Below are 14,966 nucleotides of genomic sequence, written 5' to 3' on the forward strand. Positions count from 1 at the left end.
AGAACTTGTCATTACATGACATTTTCAAGACTTTAAGGCAGTGTTCTTTGGCCCTTAGCTATGGTAGAATCACCTACAATTTTTTTTCCTCCAGGATAGATGATAGAAAGTTTTGTACTTACACCAAAGAAGCCAAATGATCCTTCATATACTCATTACCTAGCTACTTGTAGGTGTCAGCTTGCAAACACTTCTGCTTCACACATGCCTCTAAGCATTTCTTAACCTTCTCCCTTGCTGATCTATTTTATAGTAAATTCAAGACAGGTCGTTTCATTCATAAACACATGCTTATGTATCTTTGAAAATAAGGAATTCTTTAAAACATGTTTAAATTTGAATTAATTTTACACTTAGAGAAAGATGACAGAAATAACTCAGAGACTACCTGTGTGCCTTCCATACAGCTTCTTCCTCCAAAGTATCATCTCAGTAACTCAGTGCAGCCATCAAAACCGAGGAAATTAGTACTGGTACAATGCTGTTAACCAAATGGACACCTTATTTGAATTTTACTAGTTTTTCCTCTAAGATTTAAAAATATAGCCACAATGTTGTTATACTTAAAGTATTCAATAGTTACACTTGAATTAATTCAGTATGGCAGAGATACTTCTAAGAAAATACTAATATCTAAATCTCATTCCAAGCCAATTAGAATATTTTTTTAAAAATATTATTGACTTATTCATTTATTTATTTGAAAGAGAGTAAGAGTGAGTGAGAGAGAGAGAAAAATATCTTCCATCCACTGGTTCACTCCCCAAATAGCTGCAACAGCCAGGTCTGGGCCAGGTGAAAGCCAGGAGCCAGGAACTCTGTTCTGGACCATCAAGGCTCCTGGGTGGCAGGAGCTTTTTCCAATGCCTTCCCAGGCACATTAACAGGGAGCTGGATTGGAACCAGAGCAGCCAGGACTCTTCAGTGTAGGATGTCAGCATTGCCAGCAGTGGCTTAAGCCACTGAGCCACAGCACTGGCTCAGTGAATTGAAGGGAGGAAAAGAAAGGAGTGAGAAATCCGGGTATTGGGGAAAACAGCTATACGCATTTCTGGTTCAGATAAAAACTCAAAAGAATTGACCTTTGCTGTTGTTAGATTTGGGTGATGCTCTCAAATGAAAAGTTAGTAAATTTTGTGAGCCCTGAGGAGAAGGGGGGTAGTTCCTTCACAAACAGTCTTGCAGTAAAAGGGTACTTCAGAAAGTTCCTGGACAAATGGAATTAAAAGATAATGTGCATTTTAGACAAACATTTGAAGACGTCTTGTATACCTTGATCTAGTTTCCTTAATGGTTCTAGGATCATCTCTCCGTCAGCCAGCCAGCATTGCTGAGCAACTACTGGGGACCCATTTAGTGGGAGGTCCTTTGAGGGTTACGGAGAAATGTGATGTTGTCCCTGCCCTCGGAGTGCTTAGGCTGGGTGAGGGAATGGAGGTACATGGAGCAAAAAATATGGGAGTGATCAATGGTATCTGCTCAGATATGGCTCTAAGTTTTGTAAGCATTAAGGATAAGGATGTCCTGGAGTACATGCGGTGTAAGTGGGGCTTAGATGAAAATCAGGATTTGGCACATGAATGCAGAGAAAGTTTGGGGGGGAACACTGTAGGCAGAAGAATAGCTCGAGAAGAGAATCTTCGAAAAAATTAACTTGACGGCTTTGTGAACAGTGAAGAAGCTTGCTTGCATGTTGGTGTGCTCACTCAAAGACCTCTTCCCTGCGTCAAAACCCGTAGAATGTCAGAGGTAGAAGGTAGTCAAGACACTTCGGACTAACTGCTCTCATTTTTAAGATAAAGAAATGGAAACCTTTAGAGAAGGTGAGCAGTTTGTCCAGGGTCACACTTACATCAAAGCTGTGAACATCATAGAAGAGTTATTTTTTCTTCAGGTGGTATACATGAACATGTATACAAGCAATGGGAAGAGCAGAAGAGACAAGATCAGAGATGAAAGGAGAAAAGGGAATTCTTAGAGCAGCAAGGTCTCTGTGGAAGCAAAAGAGGATGGGACCTAGAACCCTGTGGGCGATCTTAGGTTTATGAGGAGAGGGGGCCTGGCCCAGACCACACACACCCCAGAGCTAGTGTGGCCAGTGAGGAAGAGGGGAGGTCGTTTGTCGGGAGTGACCATGGTGATTGTTCAGTAGTGAGGTAGGGAACACAGAGAGGTTGGAATACTCAGCTGAGGTGGGAACACCTTTACTTGGTATCATGAGCCGCTTGGCATAATGGTTCTGAGTGCATTGCCAAGTTCAAATCCTGGTCCTACTTCCAAGTAGCCGTGTGACTTGGGACAGGTTATTCCTTCCGAACCTCAGTTTCCTTTTGTGATCAGTGGCATAGTAGTGTATCCACCTCAGAGTGGATTTTGTGAGGATTAAATGAGTTACTGTGTGGAAAGTACCTGGGGTCATACTTTGCCATAGAGTAAGCGCTGTCGTTCTCTTTACAAATTTATTTGAAAAGCAGAGATATCTTCCATCCACTGGTTCAATCCTCAAATGCCTGCGACAGCCAGGGCTGGGCCACACTGAAGCCAGCAGCCAGGAACTCCATCTGTGTTTCTCACATGTGTGGTAGAAACCTAAGAACTTTAGCCATCCTCGGACACCTTACCAGTTGTGTGAGTAGGAAGCTGGACAAGAAGCAGAGCAGCTGGTACTGGTCACAGGTGGTGACGTATCCAGATGTGCCTCAATGCCAGCCCTAGATCACCACCTTAACGAAGATAAAGCTACTAGGTTTATCTAATTATTTTTAAATATTTATTTATTTATTTGAAAGAGAAGCCAAGAACAAAGATCGCCTAACCGTGGGTTCCCTCCCCAAATGCCTGCAATAGCCAGGGGTAGGCCAGACTGAAGTTAGGATATGAAAACTCAACCTCCCATGTGGGTGCAGGGATTCAACTACTTGAGCCGTACCTTCTGCCTCCTAGGGTGTACATTAGCAGGAAGCTGGAATGCAGAGCAGAGCTGAGAATTGAACCCAGGTATTCTGACATGGGATGCAAATGTCTCAAGTGGCATCTTACCTGCTATGCCAAATGCGAACCCCTAGGTTTATTTTGTTAAAGTTACTGCATGCTTGCTCAAAGGTGTTTAATAGGTATTCCCTATGGTTTTAATCCTTAGGTGCCCTGATAAGCATACCATGTTAGCATGAGGCAGTATGAAATATGGGGATGGGGGTCAGATGAACTACAGGCAAGAGAGAGTTGCAATCCTTAGAAAGGTATATAATTACAGAGGATTCTGAAGACACTCCAGAATTTTTCTTATTCAGCCCTTTTCAAAGCGCAAATAAACCACAGTCCCTCAAGTTTATTTGGGATTTGCCCACGAGCTTTCTGCTAGTTAATGACCAAGCTATTAGAAGGTGAGTCTGGCTCACCAGATGACCTACATTCTGCTGCTTTGGAATTCTTCATTTCATGTTTAGTTCTTGTTCACACAGAAGCACTCAGCTGGCATTTGAGAGCTGCCACTCATGGGCCTGCATGCAGGGCTGGATGGGCTTTCTGCCAACTGCACCATCATGTTGAAGACCCTGCTGGAGCCATTTTTTAAGTATTTAACCTAACTTCCTGTACTGTATGTCCTCAAGGGGAGAGCTTGATCAAGGTTAAGTGGGTTATTTCCAATGTTGCGCAGAGAGTCGGGATCACTCTGAGCTTCTTCACTTGAAAGCTGGGTGAGCATGAACCATTAGCCAGGTGAGACAGTTGCTCTGCTTGCCAGCTTGGACTGAAGCTCCTGCAAATGACAGCGTTGTTGGAGTCCTGTCGCTGCTTTTAGTCGTATTCTGGCAGCAGTTGTTGCTTTCTTGACTTGAAATTATATAGTGAGTTGGAAATGTTTTGTTTTGTTTTGAGTACAGATTTTGCCCAGAGCCTTGAGATACCTAAATTCTTTTTTGCTGAAATACTGAGACAAGGCATTTCAAGAAAATTTTGTGTTCTCTTCTGTCTCACAGATTGTGAATTTAAGATTGGGGTCTTATAATACAATATTATTAGAGTTTACCACCTCTTATCCTTGAAGGGGCAGCCTTCCCTTTCAGTAAGAATCCAGCCAGCCCCCAGGGCAACAGAAAGGATGTATGGGGATTGGACTCATTCTGGTTTGCCTGACTGTGAGGGATGCAGTGGCTGTTTCCTTGGGACTGGCCTCACACTTCCTTTGCACCAACACTGTCCAGCCAGAGAGAAATCCTGGAGGAGGGCCGAATCTAGTTCATTACTTGAGTGTTGGAAACGTAGGCTTGTGTTTTTTGGCAAGGCATGAGCAAAGCCCAGTTATTTGACTGCTCTGAGATTTAACTCCGTTCAGATTCTGGGCCCTGACATGTGAGCATGTGAGAACAGCAGTCCCATTTCCCCCCTTATTGCCTGTCCTAAATGTGCCCTTAGTCAGCTGGTTCTGCCAGCTCTCCTCATACTGGCTGCATGTGCCAGGCTCTGAAGACCCTGTTCTCTCTCCCTCCCTCCTGTGAGAGACCCCAGAGTACCCGTAACCTAAAAGCCAATGGGTAGGCAGTATTGTGGACACTTGGATTATAGAAATGGAAAGTGGGCCTGGAGAAGATATTCCCTGTTTGTATCACTCTTGGTGAAAAACAGGAATTTTAGCACATTTGACATTACTGCAATGCCTAGAATAATCCCTACCATGTAGATACTTAATAAGTGTTAAACAAGTTAATACACTCTGCAGTTATTTCATCCTGTGACACACAGACTTTCTCACACTATGAGGGAATATATTAGAGAAGGTTGTATTAGGCAAGGTATTCTAGGCTGCAGCTGTAAATAGGATTCAAAACTGTTTAACTCAGGACAATAGAAGTTTATATCTTGCTCATGTTGAAGGTGGATGTTTGTAGCAAGTGACTCTCCTACGCTGAGTTCAGGGGTTTGGGTTGTTAGCAGCATGTGGCACTGCCATTCCCAAGGACCACATTGCTGATAGCATCTCACTGCCAGGTGTGAAAAGAGTCATGTAGCAAAGATGGCGATTCTTATAGGCTAACACTGGACATGTTGTCTGTTAGTGTGGCTAGACTTCAGTCCCATGGCCACAGCTACTCCAAAGGAGCCTGTGAGATGCACTGGACATGTGTGCCCACAGTTATGACCTACATTTTGAACAACTGTGTCATTTTTGAACTTGCATTCCTAAAATGTAACTGTAGACCAACTTTCAGATTCATAAGAGCTGGCAAAGTTTCCATGTCCGATTTCACTTGGTTTCAGTCCTCCTGCCAATGAAAACCAAGTAACATTAAGAGAACCTTGTACTTTCAACGATAGATGAAAAAACACAGGACACTGCATTATATATTCGGTATGGTTTGAGCTGTGTTAAATATTTTAGAAGATTAGAAAGAAGGAAACATGACAACTGATGAATGGTGGTTGCCCTTTAGTATTGAGATTATCAGTGGTATTTTTTTCTTTTTTTTTTTTTAAGATTTAATTATTTATTTGCAAGACAGAGTTACAGATGGAGAGAAGGAGAGACAGAAAGAAAGGTCTTCCATCTGCTGGTTCGTTCCCCAAATGGCCACAACGGCCAGAGCTGGGCCAATCTGAAGCCAGGAGTCAATAGCTTCTTCCAGGTCTCCCACATAGGTACAGGCCTAAGCACTTGGTCCATCTTCCACTGTCCTCCCAGGCCACAAGCAGAGAGCTGGATCAGAAGAGGAGTAGCTGGGACATGAACCGGCACTCATATGGGATGTTGGCACCACAGGCAGAGGCTTACCCTGCTATGCCACAGCACTGGCCCCTGGAAATCTATTTTTTTTAAAATAAAATCTCTATCCTAAACACATTTTTTTTTAAAAAATTTCAGTTTGGAATACTTCTGTTGTTTTTCTCACAGTGTAGAAATGTAGGAGCCTTAAGAATTCTGTCTCCTTTCCTGCAGAAGTCGGACTCACTGCGTTAAGCATATGCCTCTTAGGGTTCTGTGTGCATGTGCCTCTACACTTCCACTTTACTTCTGAGTCAGTCAGTGCTGTACCAGGCTCTTTTGTAGGGTAGGAGTGATCACTGAGCAAAACAAAACTCCCTCCTTCCTACACCTTACACTCCACTGGAGGGAAGAGACAGTAAACAAGGTAAAACAGTTTCAGAGCTAGCACGTAAGATGGTGAAAGTGCGGAGAATAAAAACATCAAGTGAGAAGGGAGATAGGAAGCAGCAGTGGGTAGAAAGGGTGGTCTAGAGAGGCCTTCCTAGAAAGGAACATTTAATATAAGGAACAGAGCTTAATATAAGGAACAGAGCTTGGGGCAGGTGCTGTGAAGTAGTGAGTAAAGCCACTGCCGACAATGCCAGCATCCCATATGGGTGCCGGTTCAAGTCCCGGCTGCTCCACTTCTGATCCAGCTCTCTGCTATGGCCTGGATTGGTTCAGTTCTGGCCCATTGTGGCCATTTGGGGAGTGAACCAGTGGATGGAAGACCTCTCTGCCTCTGCCTCTCTGTAACTCTGCCTTTCAAATAAATAAATATATCTCAAACAAACAGAGCTAGCCAGGAGGTCCTTCCGTCTAACTCTGCCTTTATGTGAAATAGATCAAATTTTTGGATAATGACAATCACCATACCCAAGACTATTCATGATAATCAATCTGCTCATTGTCATTCTGATCTGGAAGTTATCTGCTTCTCTGTCAGTGGTTGATAGGATACTTGTGGATCTGTACTCCTTTAAAAAAAAAAATCTCAGTTCTTTGAAATCTGAGATTCCCAAAGGATTTCTCCAGGATGTGTTTCTAAAGCTCTATGCAACAGCCAACTTTGTTCTGCTGACAGACTATGTTGTAAGACTTTAGTTGACATCTGATACTCCATAGTTCTCTTGCTACACATAAGTAGAGAGAGCTTGTCACTTGCCTAAGTCATATCAAACCATTCTGGAACTTGTAGATGCAGAAAGTCCAGGTGAGAGCCAAACTGCAGCTGGGAGCAAAAGGGATAACGAACATGAAAGTGTTCTGCAACCCATAAGGAGCTGTATAAAAGAGAGGATTGTCTTTTTGGAGTCAAGGTCATTTATTTCAAAGACAGCAAGACAAAAAGGAGGAATCGCAAAAATATTGTCCCATAGAAATACAGACATCACTGGCATAGCTAGAGCAAAATTTCAGTAACTTTTTTTCCTGTATTCCAGAGTACTGGAGCCTCTTCTCTTTCTTTCCACATCTGGAAGTTTAAGAATTGTCTCTTCTGCCCTTGCTGATATTTAGATTCTGTGTAGTCACTCATCTATATTTCCATTTTGTATTGTGATGGTCATAACTGTATCCTTCAAAATCGTGAAATTCAGACCACTGTCTTGTCTGCACTCCTGCTAGAATCTGCTCCCTGTCTTTGCCTGATGAATCTCGTCCTCTTCTGTGCCCACACAGTGTTTGCACTCTGCCTGGGTTGGAAAGGACCTCCTGCTGCAGTGCTCCCCTGGTGCTCCGGGGACGTTGGATCAGGGTACACAGTAAAGTTGAGGCATAACCTCAGTGGTGTGCACAGATAATGATTTGGGTCTGTGGACTCTAGATGAGCCTATGTTGAGAGCAGTCATCTAGCATAGTGTCCAGCAGCTCATCATCATCATGTGTATCAGCCCATGTTGGGTATCTGTGGTTCCTTGCTCACTCATAGGGCAGAGGATTTTATCTGTAACATTATCTCCACACCACCTCTGAGGTCTATGCTGTGAGTCAGAGGGTTTGAGTTCAATAGATAATTGGGGCACATAAACTAGTTCATCCAATTTTAGGTGGTGTAGTTACCTTAGCTCAGGTTTAAAAATAGTGAGTATGTTACTTAGGTCACATAGACTTACTTTTGTTTCTCTTTAATCCTGGACATTGCAAAGGGGGACTGATGCTAGTTGTGTGGTTCCCAAGTACTCTTCCCCCTCCACAAATGACATCTGCCCTACAAGACTTCTCCTAATGCAGCAGTGACAGAGGGACACTTTTTTTTTCTTTCCTTTTTTTTTTTTTTTTTTTTTTTTTTTTTGACAGGCAGAATGGACAGTGAGAGAGAGACAGAGAGAAAGGTCTTCCTTTTCCGTTGGTTCACTCCCCAGTGGCCACTGTGGCTGGCTCACCGCGCTGATCCGAAGCCAGGAGCCAGGTGCTTCCTCTTGGGCACTTGGGCCATCCTCCACTGCCCTCCCAGGCCACAGCAGAGAGCTGGACTGAAGAGGGGCAAACGGGACAGAATCCGGCACCCCGACCGGGACTAGAACCTGGTGTGCCAGCGCCGCAGGCGGAGGATTAGCCTATTGAGCTGCAGCGCCGGCCGAGGGACACTATTAAAACTGTTTTTTACGTGCTTGCTATGTGCTGGCTCTAGAATAGGCATTTTAAATGAACTACAGTGTCATCTAGTCTGACAGATGAACATCATGAGGTTCAGAGACTTGAAAGGTGATGTGTTTCAGGTTATGTCATTGTCATAAGTGGAACTAGGATGCAAACTCAAATCTAAAACCCACGTTCAAGACTCCAAAGACATGCCTTTCCATTCTTCTTTTTCCCTCCTTTTGATTCTTTGCTTTTTTAAAAAAAAAAAGATTTATTTTATTTATTTGAAAGGCAGTTACAGAGAGAGAGAGAGAGAGAGAGAGAGAGAGAGAGAGAGAACTTCCATCTGCTGGTTTGCTCTTCAAATGACTACAACAGGTAGGGCTAAGCCAGGCTAAAGCCAGGAGAAAGGAACTCCATCCAGGTCTTCCAAGTGCATGGCAGGGACCCAAGTACTTGGGCAGTGATCTGCTTTCCCAGACACAGTAGCAGGGGCCTAGAGCAGAAGTGGAGCAGCCAGAACTCAAAACTGATGCTCCAATGTGGGATGCAGCATTTCAAGAAGCAGTTTAACCCGCTGTACTACAATACCACGGTGCTGGTACCTGTCTTTACTTCTTTTGAAAATTATTTGTTTATTAGAGATACAGAAGAGAGCGTAAGACAGAGACCTTTCATCTGCTGGTTCATCCCCCAAATGCCTATAAGGGCCAGTCCTGAGCCAGGCTGAAGCCAGAAGCTGGGCATAAAATCCAGGTCTTCCCATGTGGGCAACAGGGCTCAACCACCTGAGTTATCACTTGATGTCTCTCAGGGTGTGCATTTGTAGGAACCGAAATTGGGACAGGAGCTGCTACTTGAACACAGACACTCTGAAATGGGATGTAGGCATCCCAGGTGGCATCTTAACCATGAAGACAAAAGCCCACCTCTCTTTCCACTTCTTCAAAGGCTTTGTACTCCCCAGCTCTTCTCCTGTTCATGCCCCATGCTCAAACATTTCCCCTACCCAGTGTTCCTTGACAGTATGCTCTTCATGGTACCGCGGTGTAAATCTGCATCCCAAAAGCCATCCTTACAGGATGTTCCACACTTAAAAACAGTAATAACCCTGCCAAACCACATTCACTTCCTTAGAATGGCAACTCTGCCTTTTTGGGGAGTAACTGTATATACTCACGATCTTGTTCTTGAGAAAGGTTCCCCCCCCACAGCATCTCAATGGACCCTTAGAATGAAGGTAGACAGAGAGGGGCGCATCAGAGTCGCCAGCGCAGAGCTGCGCTGAGGGGCTTCGTCCTTCTCCACTGCTGTGTCTGGTTAGTCAGAGAGAGGACTAGAGTGTGGGGTACAGGGCAGGGGCTTCTCATGGAGGGGAGATGTCGGATTCCTGCTCTGGAATCCAAGGCAGAGGAGGAGTGGCATCTTCACCTGCATGCTTTATTTGTACCTCTGATCTATTTCTTTTCTTGCTTACTGCCTTTCAGTGCCACTTTCCAGCCTGTTGTGGTGGTAGGCGAGGGGTGCCTCTGGGTGGCCCCTGACTCTCTCATGTTTAAGCTGAGGAGCTGACTCAGCATTTGGGGATTTCTTTCCTGCCTCCCTACCTAGACACAATGCTTATGGTAAGAAGGCACAAGGGGAGCCATTCGAGTCACAGAATGCGGATCAGAACAAGTGGGGCGGCTCGCATTCCTGAGGTGTGGGTGTCTTTCAGTTCTCTAGAAGTGTTGGATAAAGCTGACTCTTTCTGAAATGTTCACACACATTGGTTGAACTAAGGAGCCAGGGTCACTGCAACACATCCATTATGTGGTAATGGAGGCCACCAGTTTGTGGTGTAAGTCATGAAAACCCTGGTCACAGTCTGCCCATTGTTTGTCCCTGGTGCAACAGGAAGTGACAGGCTAATGCGGAGCTGGAGAAAGTGGGGGTTCAGAAGGAAGCAGACACACACAGTCTGATATCCTTCTCATCGCAGACCTAGGCTCATCTGATGGACACAGGTGTTTGCTGGATTTTGTCACTTGATTTTTGACAGATTCTTATTTCCCTTATGACCGAAAATGGTGTCTTGGAAAGCTTTAGATCATGGCTTTCACTACAGAGTTACAGCTGTCTGGCAAGGTGGAATAACCATGGAAAAGGCCATGTCATTCGTTGGCAGTGTGGGTTTTTCAGACAGTGGCAGTAAGATGGTTGTGGGCACATTGCTACCTTTTGGTGGGCAGCTTTGGAGTCCAGACCTGCGTCTGTCACTCCAGCTGTGTGGACCTCGGCACACTGCTTCAAGCACTCCTGGTCTGTGGGAGGGGTGGGATCCAGGGAGTTCTCAGGACCCTTGAACTCTAAGACGCTTTGTTCAAAGCCACCTTGGTGAGGTCAAGGATTGTGAAATGCTTGTCCAAGTGAAATGTCAGAGTACAGATTGTCCAAACGGATGTTGCCAGTGAAAATGTCATTCAAGTTTATCTGCTGACAGTTTATTCCCTTTGATTTCCTCTCAGTTTTTGTTTTGCAAATGTCCTTGTTATAGCTGGTAACTAGTTATTTAAAAAGCAAATGTTGGTGGTTAAATTAGAAACCAAAGTGTTTGCCCACTTCATTTGAAACGTTAAGAATTGCAATTTAAGTTCATCTGTTAAGGATTTCAAAAAGGTATTGAACACATTGTTTAACCTGGTATTTAATTTATATGAGTTGGCATTTGAGTTACCATATGGATTGCCGTTTGAATTAATCAGTTCTGTGGAGAATATAAGCAAAGGTAGGCAAAAAAGCACATGTTTGAATTCTGGCCTCACTGCTAATACTAGCGAGGGAACCCTGGACCATGTTCTGTCATCTCCCAGTCCCCATTTCCTCATCTCTACTAGAAGAATATTTTTCCTGTAGGATTGTTTGAGGAATAAAGATAATGTACATAATGTACGTAGTATGGATTTTGGACAGTTAGTGGATACTCAGCAGATAATAAGTGTGCCTGTTATATATTATTTAACTATATTAATTAAAAATAACTATTTTAAAGGAGGGTGAGTGTTAGGCCTGGTAGTGAGGATGCCCACACCCCAGGTCTAGGTTCAATACCCAGTTTCCTAACACAGACCCTGAGGCAGCAAGTGATGGCTCAAATATCTGGGTTCTTGACACTTGTGTGCGATACCTAGATTAAGTTCCTGGCTCCTAAATTTGGCTCGACCCAGCCCTGGGCCATTGAAGTCATTTGGAAAGTGAACCCGTGAATGGGAGATCTCTGTCTCTTTGTCTCTCAAACAAAGAAATAAATTTTAAAAATAGCTAGGGATAACAGAATATTGTTTCCTGGGTTTTGACTTCCAAGTCATCCTCATATGATATGCATAGGTTACCAGCAGAAATAGTTGCACTCGTGTGGGTTTCAGTTTTGTTTAGAGCATGTGGACTGAGAGGATTCCTCTTGTCTGACTTACAGATCAAAGGTTTGTGTCTGAGCACAGAAGACAGGGTTATTCATACAAGCTGCCATTACAAACTGTTTTTCACTGTGGACTTCAGATTGTGTTCAGAAACAACGTCACTTCAAAGTGTCCTGTATGTGGTAATTGATACCATTCAGCTGTGGTGTAATTAATGAAGACATCTGCCATTGTTGTCCATTTTGCAAGAGACAGGCATCCAAAAAATATTCATTGGGAGTCCTCTGTGGGAATGGGGGTCTGAAGGGGACAGGAAGCTAGGAATGGGGTTGACCCTGGAAGGTGTTTGCTGCAGTCTTGCCTCTCTGTCCTTTACAGTCTGAACCCCGCGAGAGGCCCAGGTGATGGTGTGGTGGGGTTAGAAGAGAGGGTAGGCTGGAATGTGCCAGGCTTTGCCAGGCGGCAAGGGGCATCCTACCCTGCAGCTAATAATGTAAGTCAGAGACAAAAATCACGGGGGAGCTGATGGATGAAACAGGTTCCTAGAGTGGAAAAAGGAGGAACTTCCAGCCAAAAGCAAAAAATTGTTAACCGAGAGCAACCTGTTTCAGAGCCTGTTTGACAGGCCAGGTTTGTCACATAGAGGTCCTCATCTCTGTATACTCTGATCGTTTGAAAGTGACCCCTGAGATCTGGGTTAAGAAGGGTTCTGACGGCTGGCGCCGCGGCTCACTAGGCTAATCCTCCACCTAGCGGCACCGGCACACCAGGTTCTAGTCCCGGTCGGGGCGCCGGATTCTGTCCCGGTTGCCCCTCTTCCAGGCCAGCCCTCTGCTGTGGCCAGGGAGTGCAGTGGAGGATGGCCCAAGTGCTTGGGCCCTGCACCCCATGGGAGACCAGGATAAGTACCTGGCTCCTGCCTTTGGATCAGCGCGATGCGCCGGCCGCAGTGTGTCAGCCGTGGCGGCCATTGGAGGGTGAACCAACAGCAAAGGGAGACCTTTCTCTCTGTCTCTCTCACTATCCACTCTGCCTGTCCAAAAAAAAAAAAGGGTTCTGAGTCCAAATCAGATCTAAGGATCATCATGATGCATTACTGATGTCTGTCACAGGTGTGGGAGAAGGAAGGTACTCAAGTATAAAGGTATATATAAAGGTACTCAAGTATATTTTATCTTTTGAAATGGAGAAATAATTCACATAATTCACTCTTTTATGGTACACAGTTTGGTGGTGCTTTTTAGTATACTTGCAAGATTGTGCAATTAACACATGTATGTAATATAATTCCAAAGCATTGTCATCACCCACAAAAGAAGCCCAGTGCACATTAGCAGTTATTCTCACATTCCCTCAGCCCCTGGCAGCTCCCCGTCTCTTTTTGTCTCTCCAGATTGACCTATTGTAGATATTTCATATAAAGGGAATCATAGGATATGTGACTTTGTACTGTCACCTTTTATAATGTTCTCAAGGTTTATTGATGTTGTTGCTTTCCGTTTTTACATCTGAATACGATTCCATTCTATGGATATACTGCAGTTTGTTTGTCCATCCATCAGTTGATGGACATCTGGATTATTTCCACTGTCTTCCTGATATGCATAATGCTGTTGTGAACACTGTCGTACACGTTTCTGTGTGAACATACGTTCAGGTCTTTTGGATATATAGCTAAGAGTGAAATTGCTGGCTATTCTCATATTCTGATTTTATGTCTTAACTCTTTGAGAAACTGCTACACTGCACCATCCCTACACCGCTGCCCCCAGTAGGAGAGTTCTGGTTTCTCCACATGCTCACTGACACTCGTTAGTATCTGTTTTTTATTTTAAAATATGAAACAGTATTTCATTGTAGTTTTGATGTTGATTCCCCTGGTGACTAATGATTTCAGGCATCTTTTCATGTGCTTGTTCTGTGTCTTCTTTGGAGAAATGACTTACACTGTAATTGCAGTGCTGGCTTCTGCCCTCAGGGTGGTACTAAATTTTTTTTTAGAAAACTTTTATTTAATAAATATAAATTTCGAAAGTATAACTTTTGGATTACAGCGGTTCTTCCCCCCATAACCACCCTCCCACCCTCACACAATCCCACCTCCTACTCCCTCTCCCATCCCATTCTTTGTTAAGATTCATTTTTAATTATATACAAAAGATCAACTTAGTATATACTAAGTAAAAATTTCAACAGTTTGCACCCACATAGACACACAAAGTGTAAAGTACTGTTTGAAGACTACTTTTACCGTTAATTCTCCTAGTACAACACATTAAGGACAGAGATCCTACATGGAGAGTACGTGCACAGTGACTCCCATTGTTGATTTAACAAATTGACACTCTTATTTATGACGTCAGTAATCACCTGAGGCTCTTGTCATGAGCTGCCAAGGTTATGGAAGCCTCTTGAGTTCACAAACTCCAACCTTATTTAGACAAGGCCATAATCAAAGTGGAAGTTCTCTAGGGTGGTGCTAATTTATATGAGTCTAGTAAGTACTTTCTAATCAGAAGAATTGGTAGTTCTGTGTTTCAGAGATGTGTGAGAAACATGGATATTGAAGCTTTGTGGAAAACATTGAAGCACTTAATGGTCATCTGATTGGAAACTTTCTTGGTTTTATTTTAGTACCATGAACAAATAAATCTCCAAGCATATTTGGCCATTTAGTAGAAATTGTTGTCATAACCTTAGATTTTTATAACTCTGTTCTGTTTTCAAATCACTCAGATATGTTACCTCATTTATAATCCTTGTAACACTACTGTGAGATCGAATGAACAGATGAATGGCTATTGTTATTCCCATTTTAAAATGTAGAAGCTGAGATTCAGTTTGTGATTTGCCTTAGGTTACAGACACAGCTTCTGGAGTTCAAATTCAAATCTCTGACTTCTTTTTCTTTCTTTCTTTTTTTTTTTTTTTTAAGATTTATTTTATTTGAAAGGCAGAGGGAGAACGAGACAGAGGGAGATCTTCCATCTCATGGTTCAGTCCCCAAATGGCCACAATGACCAGGACTGGGTCAGGCTGAAGCCACGAGCCAGGAGCTTTCTTCAGGTCTCCCATGTGGGTACAGTGGCCCAAGAACATGGACTATCCTCTACTGCCTTCCCAGGCCATTTGCAGGGACCTGGGTGGGAAATGGAGCAACCAGGACTTGAACCAATGGCCATATGGGATGCCTGTGTAGCAGGCAGCAGCTTAACCTGCTTTTCCACAGCACTGACCACTGA

At 43.8% G+C, this 14,966-nt stretch overlaps 1 protein-coding gene across 6 annotated transcripts in view; it reads left to right on the top strand.

The window, feature by feature from the left end:
- BORCS5 (BLOC-1 related complex subunit 5) overlaps positions 1 to 14,966 on the top strand; it is a 117,212-nt gene that overhangs the window by 86,593 nt on the left and 15,653 nt on the right. For 2 of the 6 annotated variants that reach the window (XM_089304613.1, XM_008259615.5), the window contains exon 4: positions 11,781 to 11,899. The exons of the other annotated variants lie outside the window; for them this stretch is intronic. In XM_089304613.1, coding sequence (XP_089160739.1) covers positions 11,781 to 11,899 — 119 coding nt within the window. The remainder of the gene's footprint in view (positions 1 to 11,780; positions 11,900 to 14,966) is intronic. 6 annotated transcript variants of the gene reach the window in all.

This window comes from Oryctolagus cuniculus, chromosome 9 (genome assembly GCF_051225735.1).
Source record: "Oryctolagus cuniculus isolate XC-2025 breed Fujian yellow rabbit chromosome 9, ASM5122573v1, whole genome shotgun sequence".
Lineage (NCBI taxonomy): Eukaryota > Metazoa > Chordata > Mammalia > Lagomorpha > Leporidae > Oryctolagus > Oryctolagus cuniculus.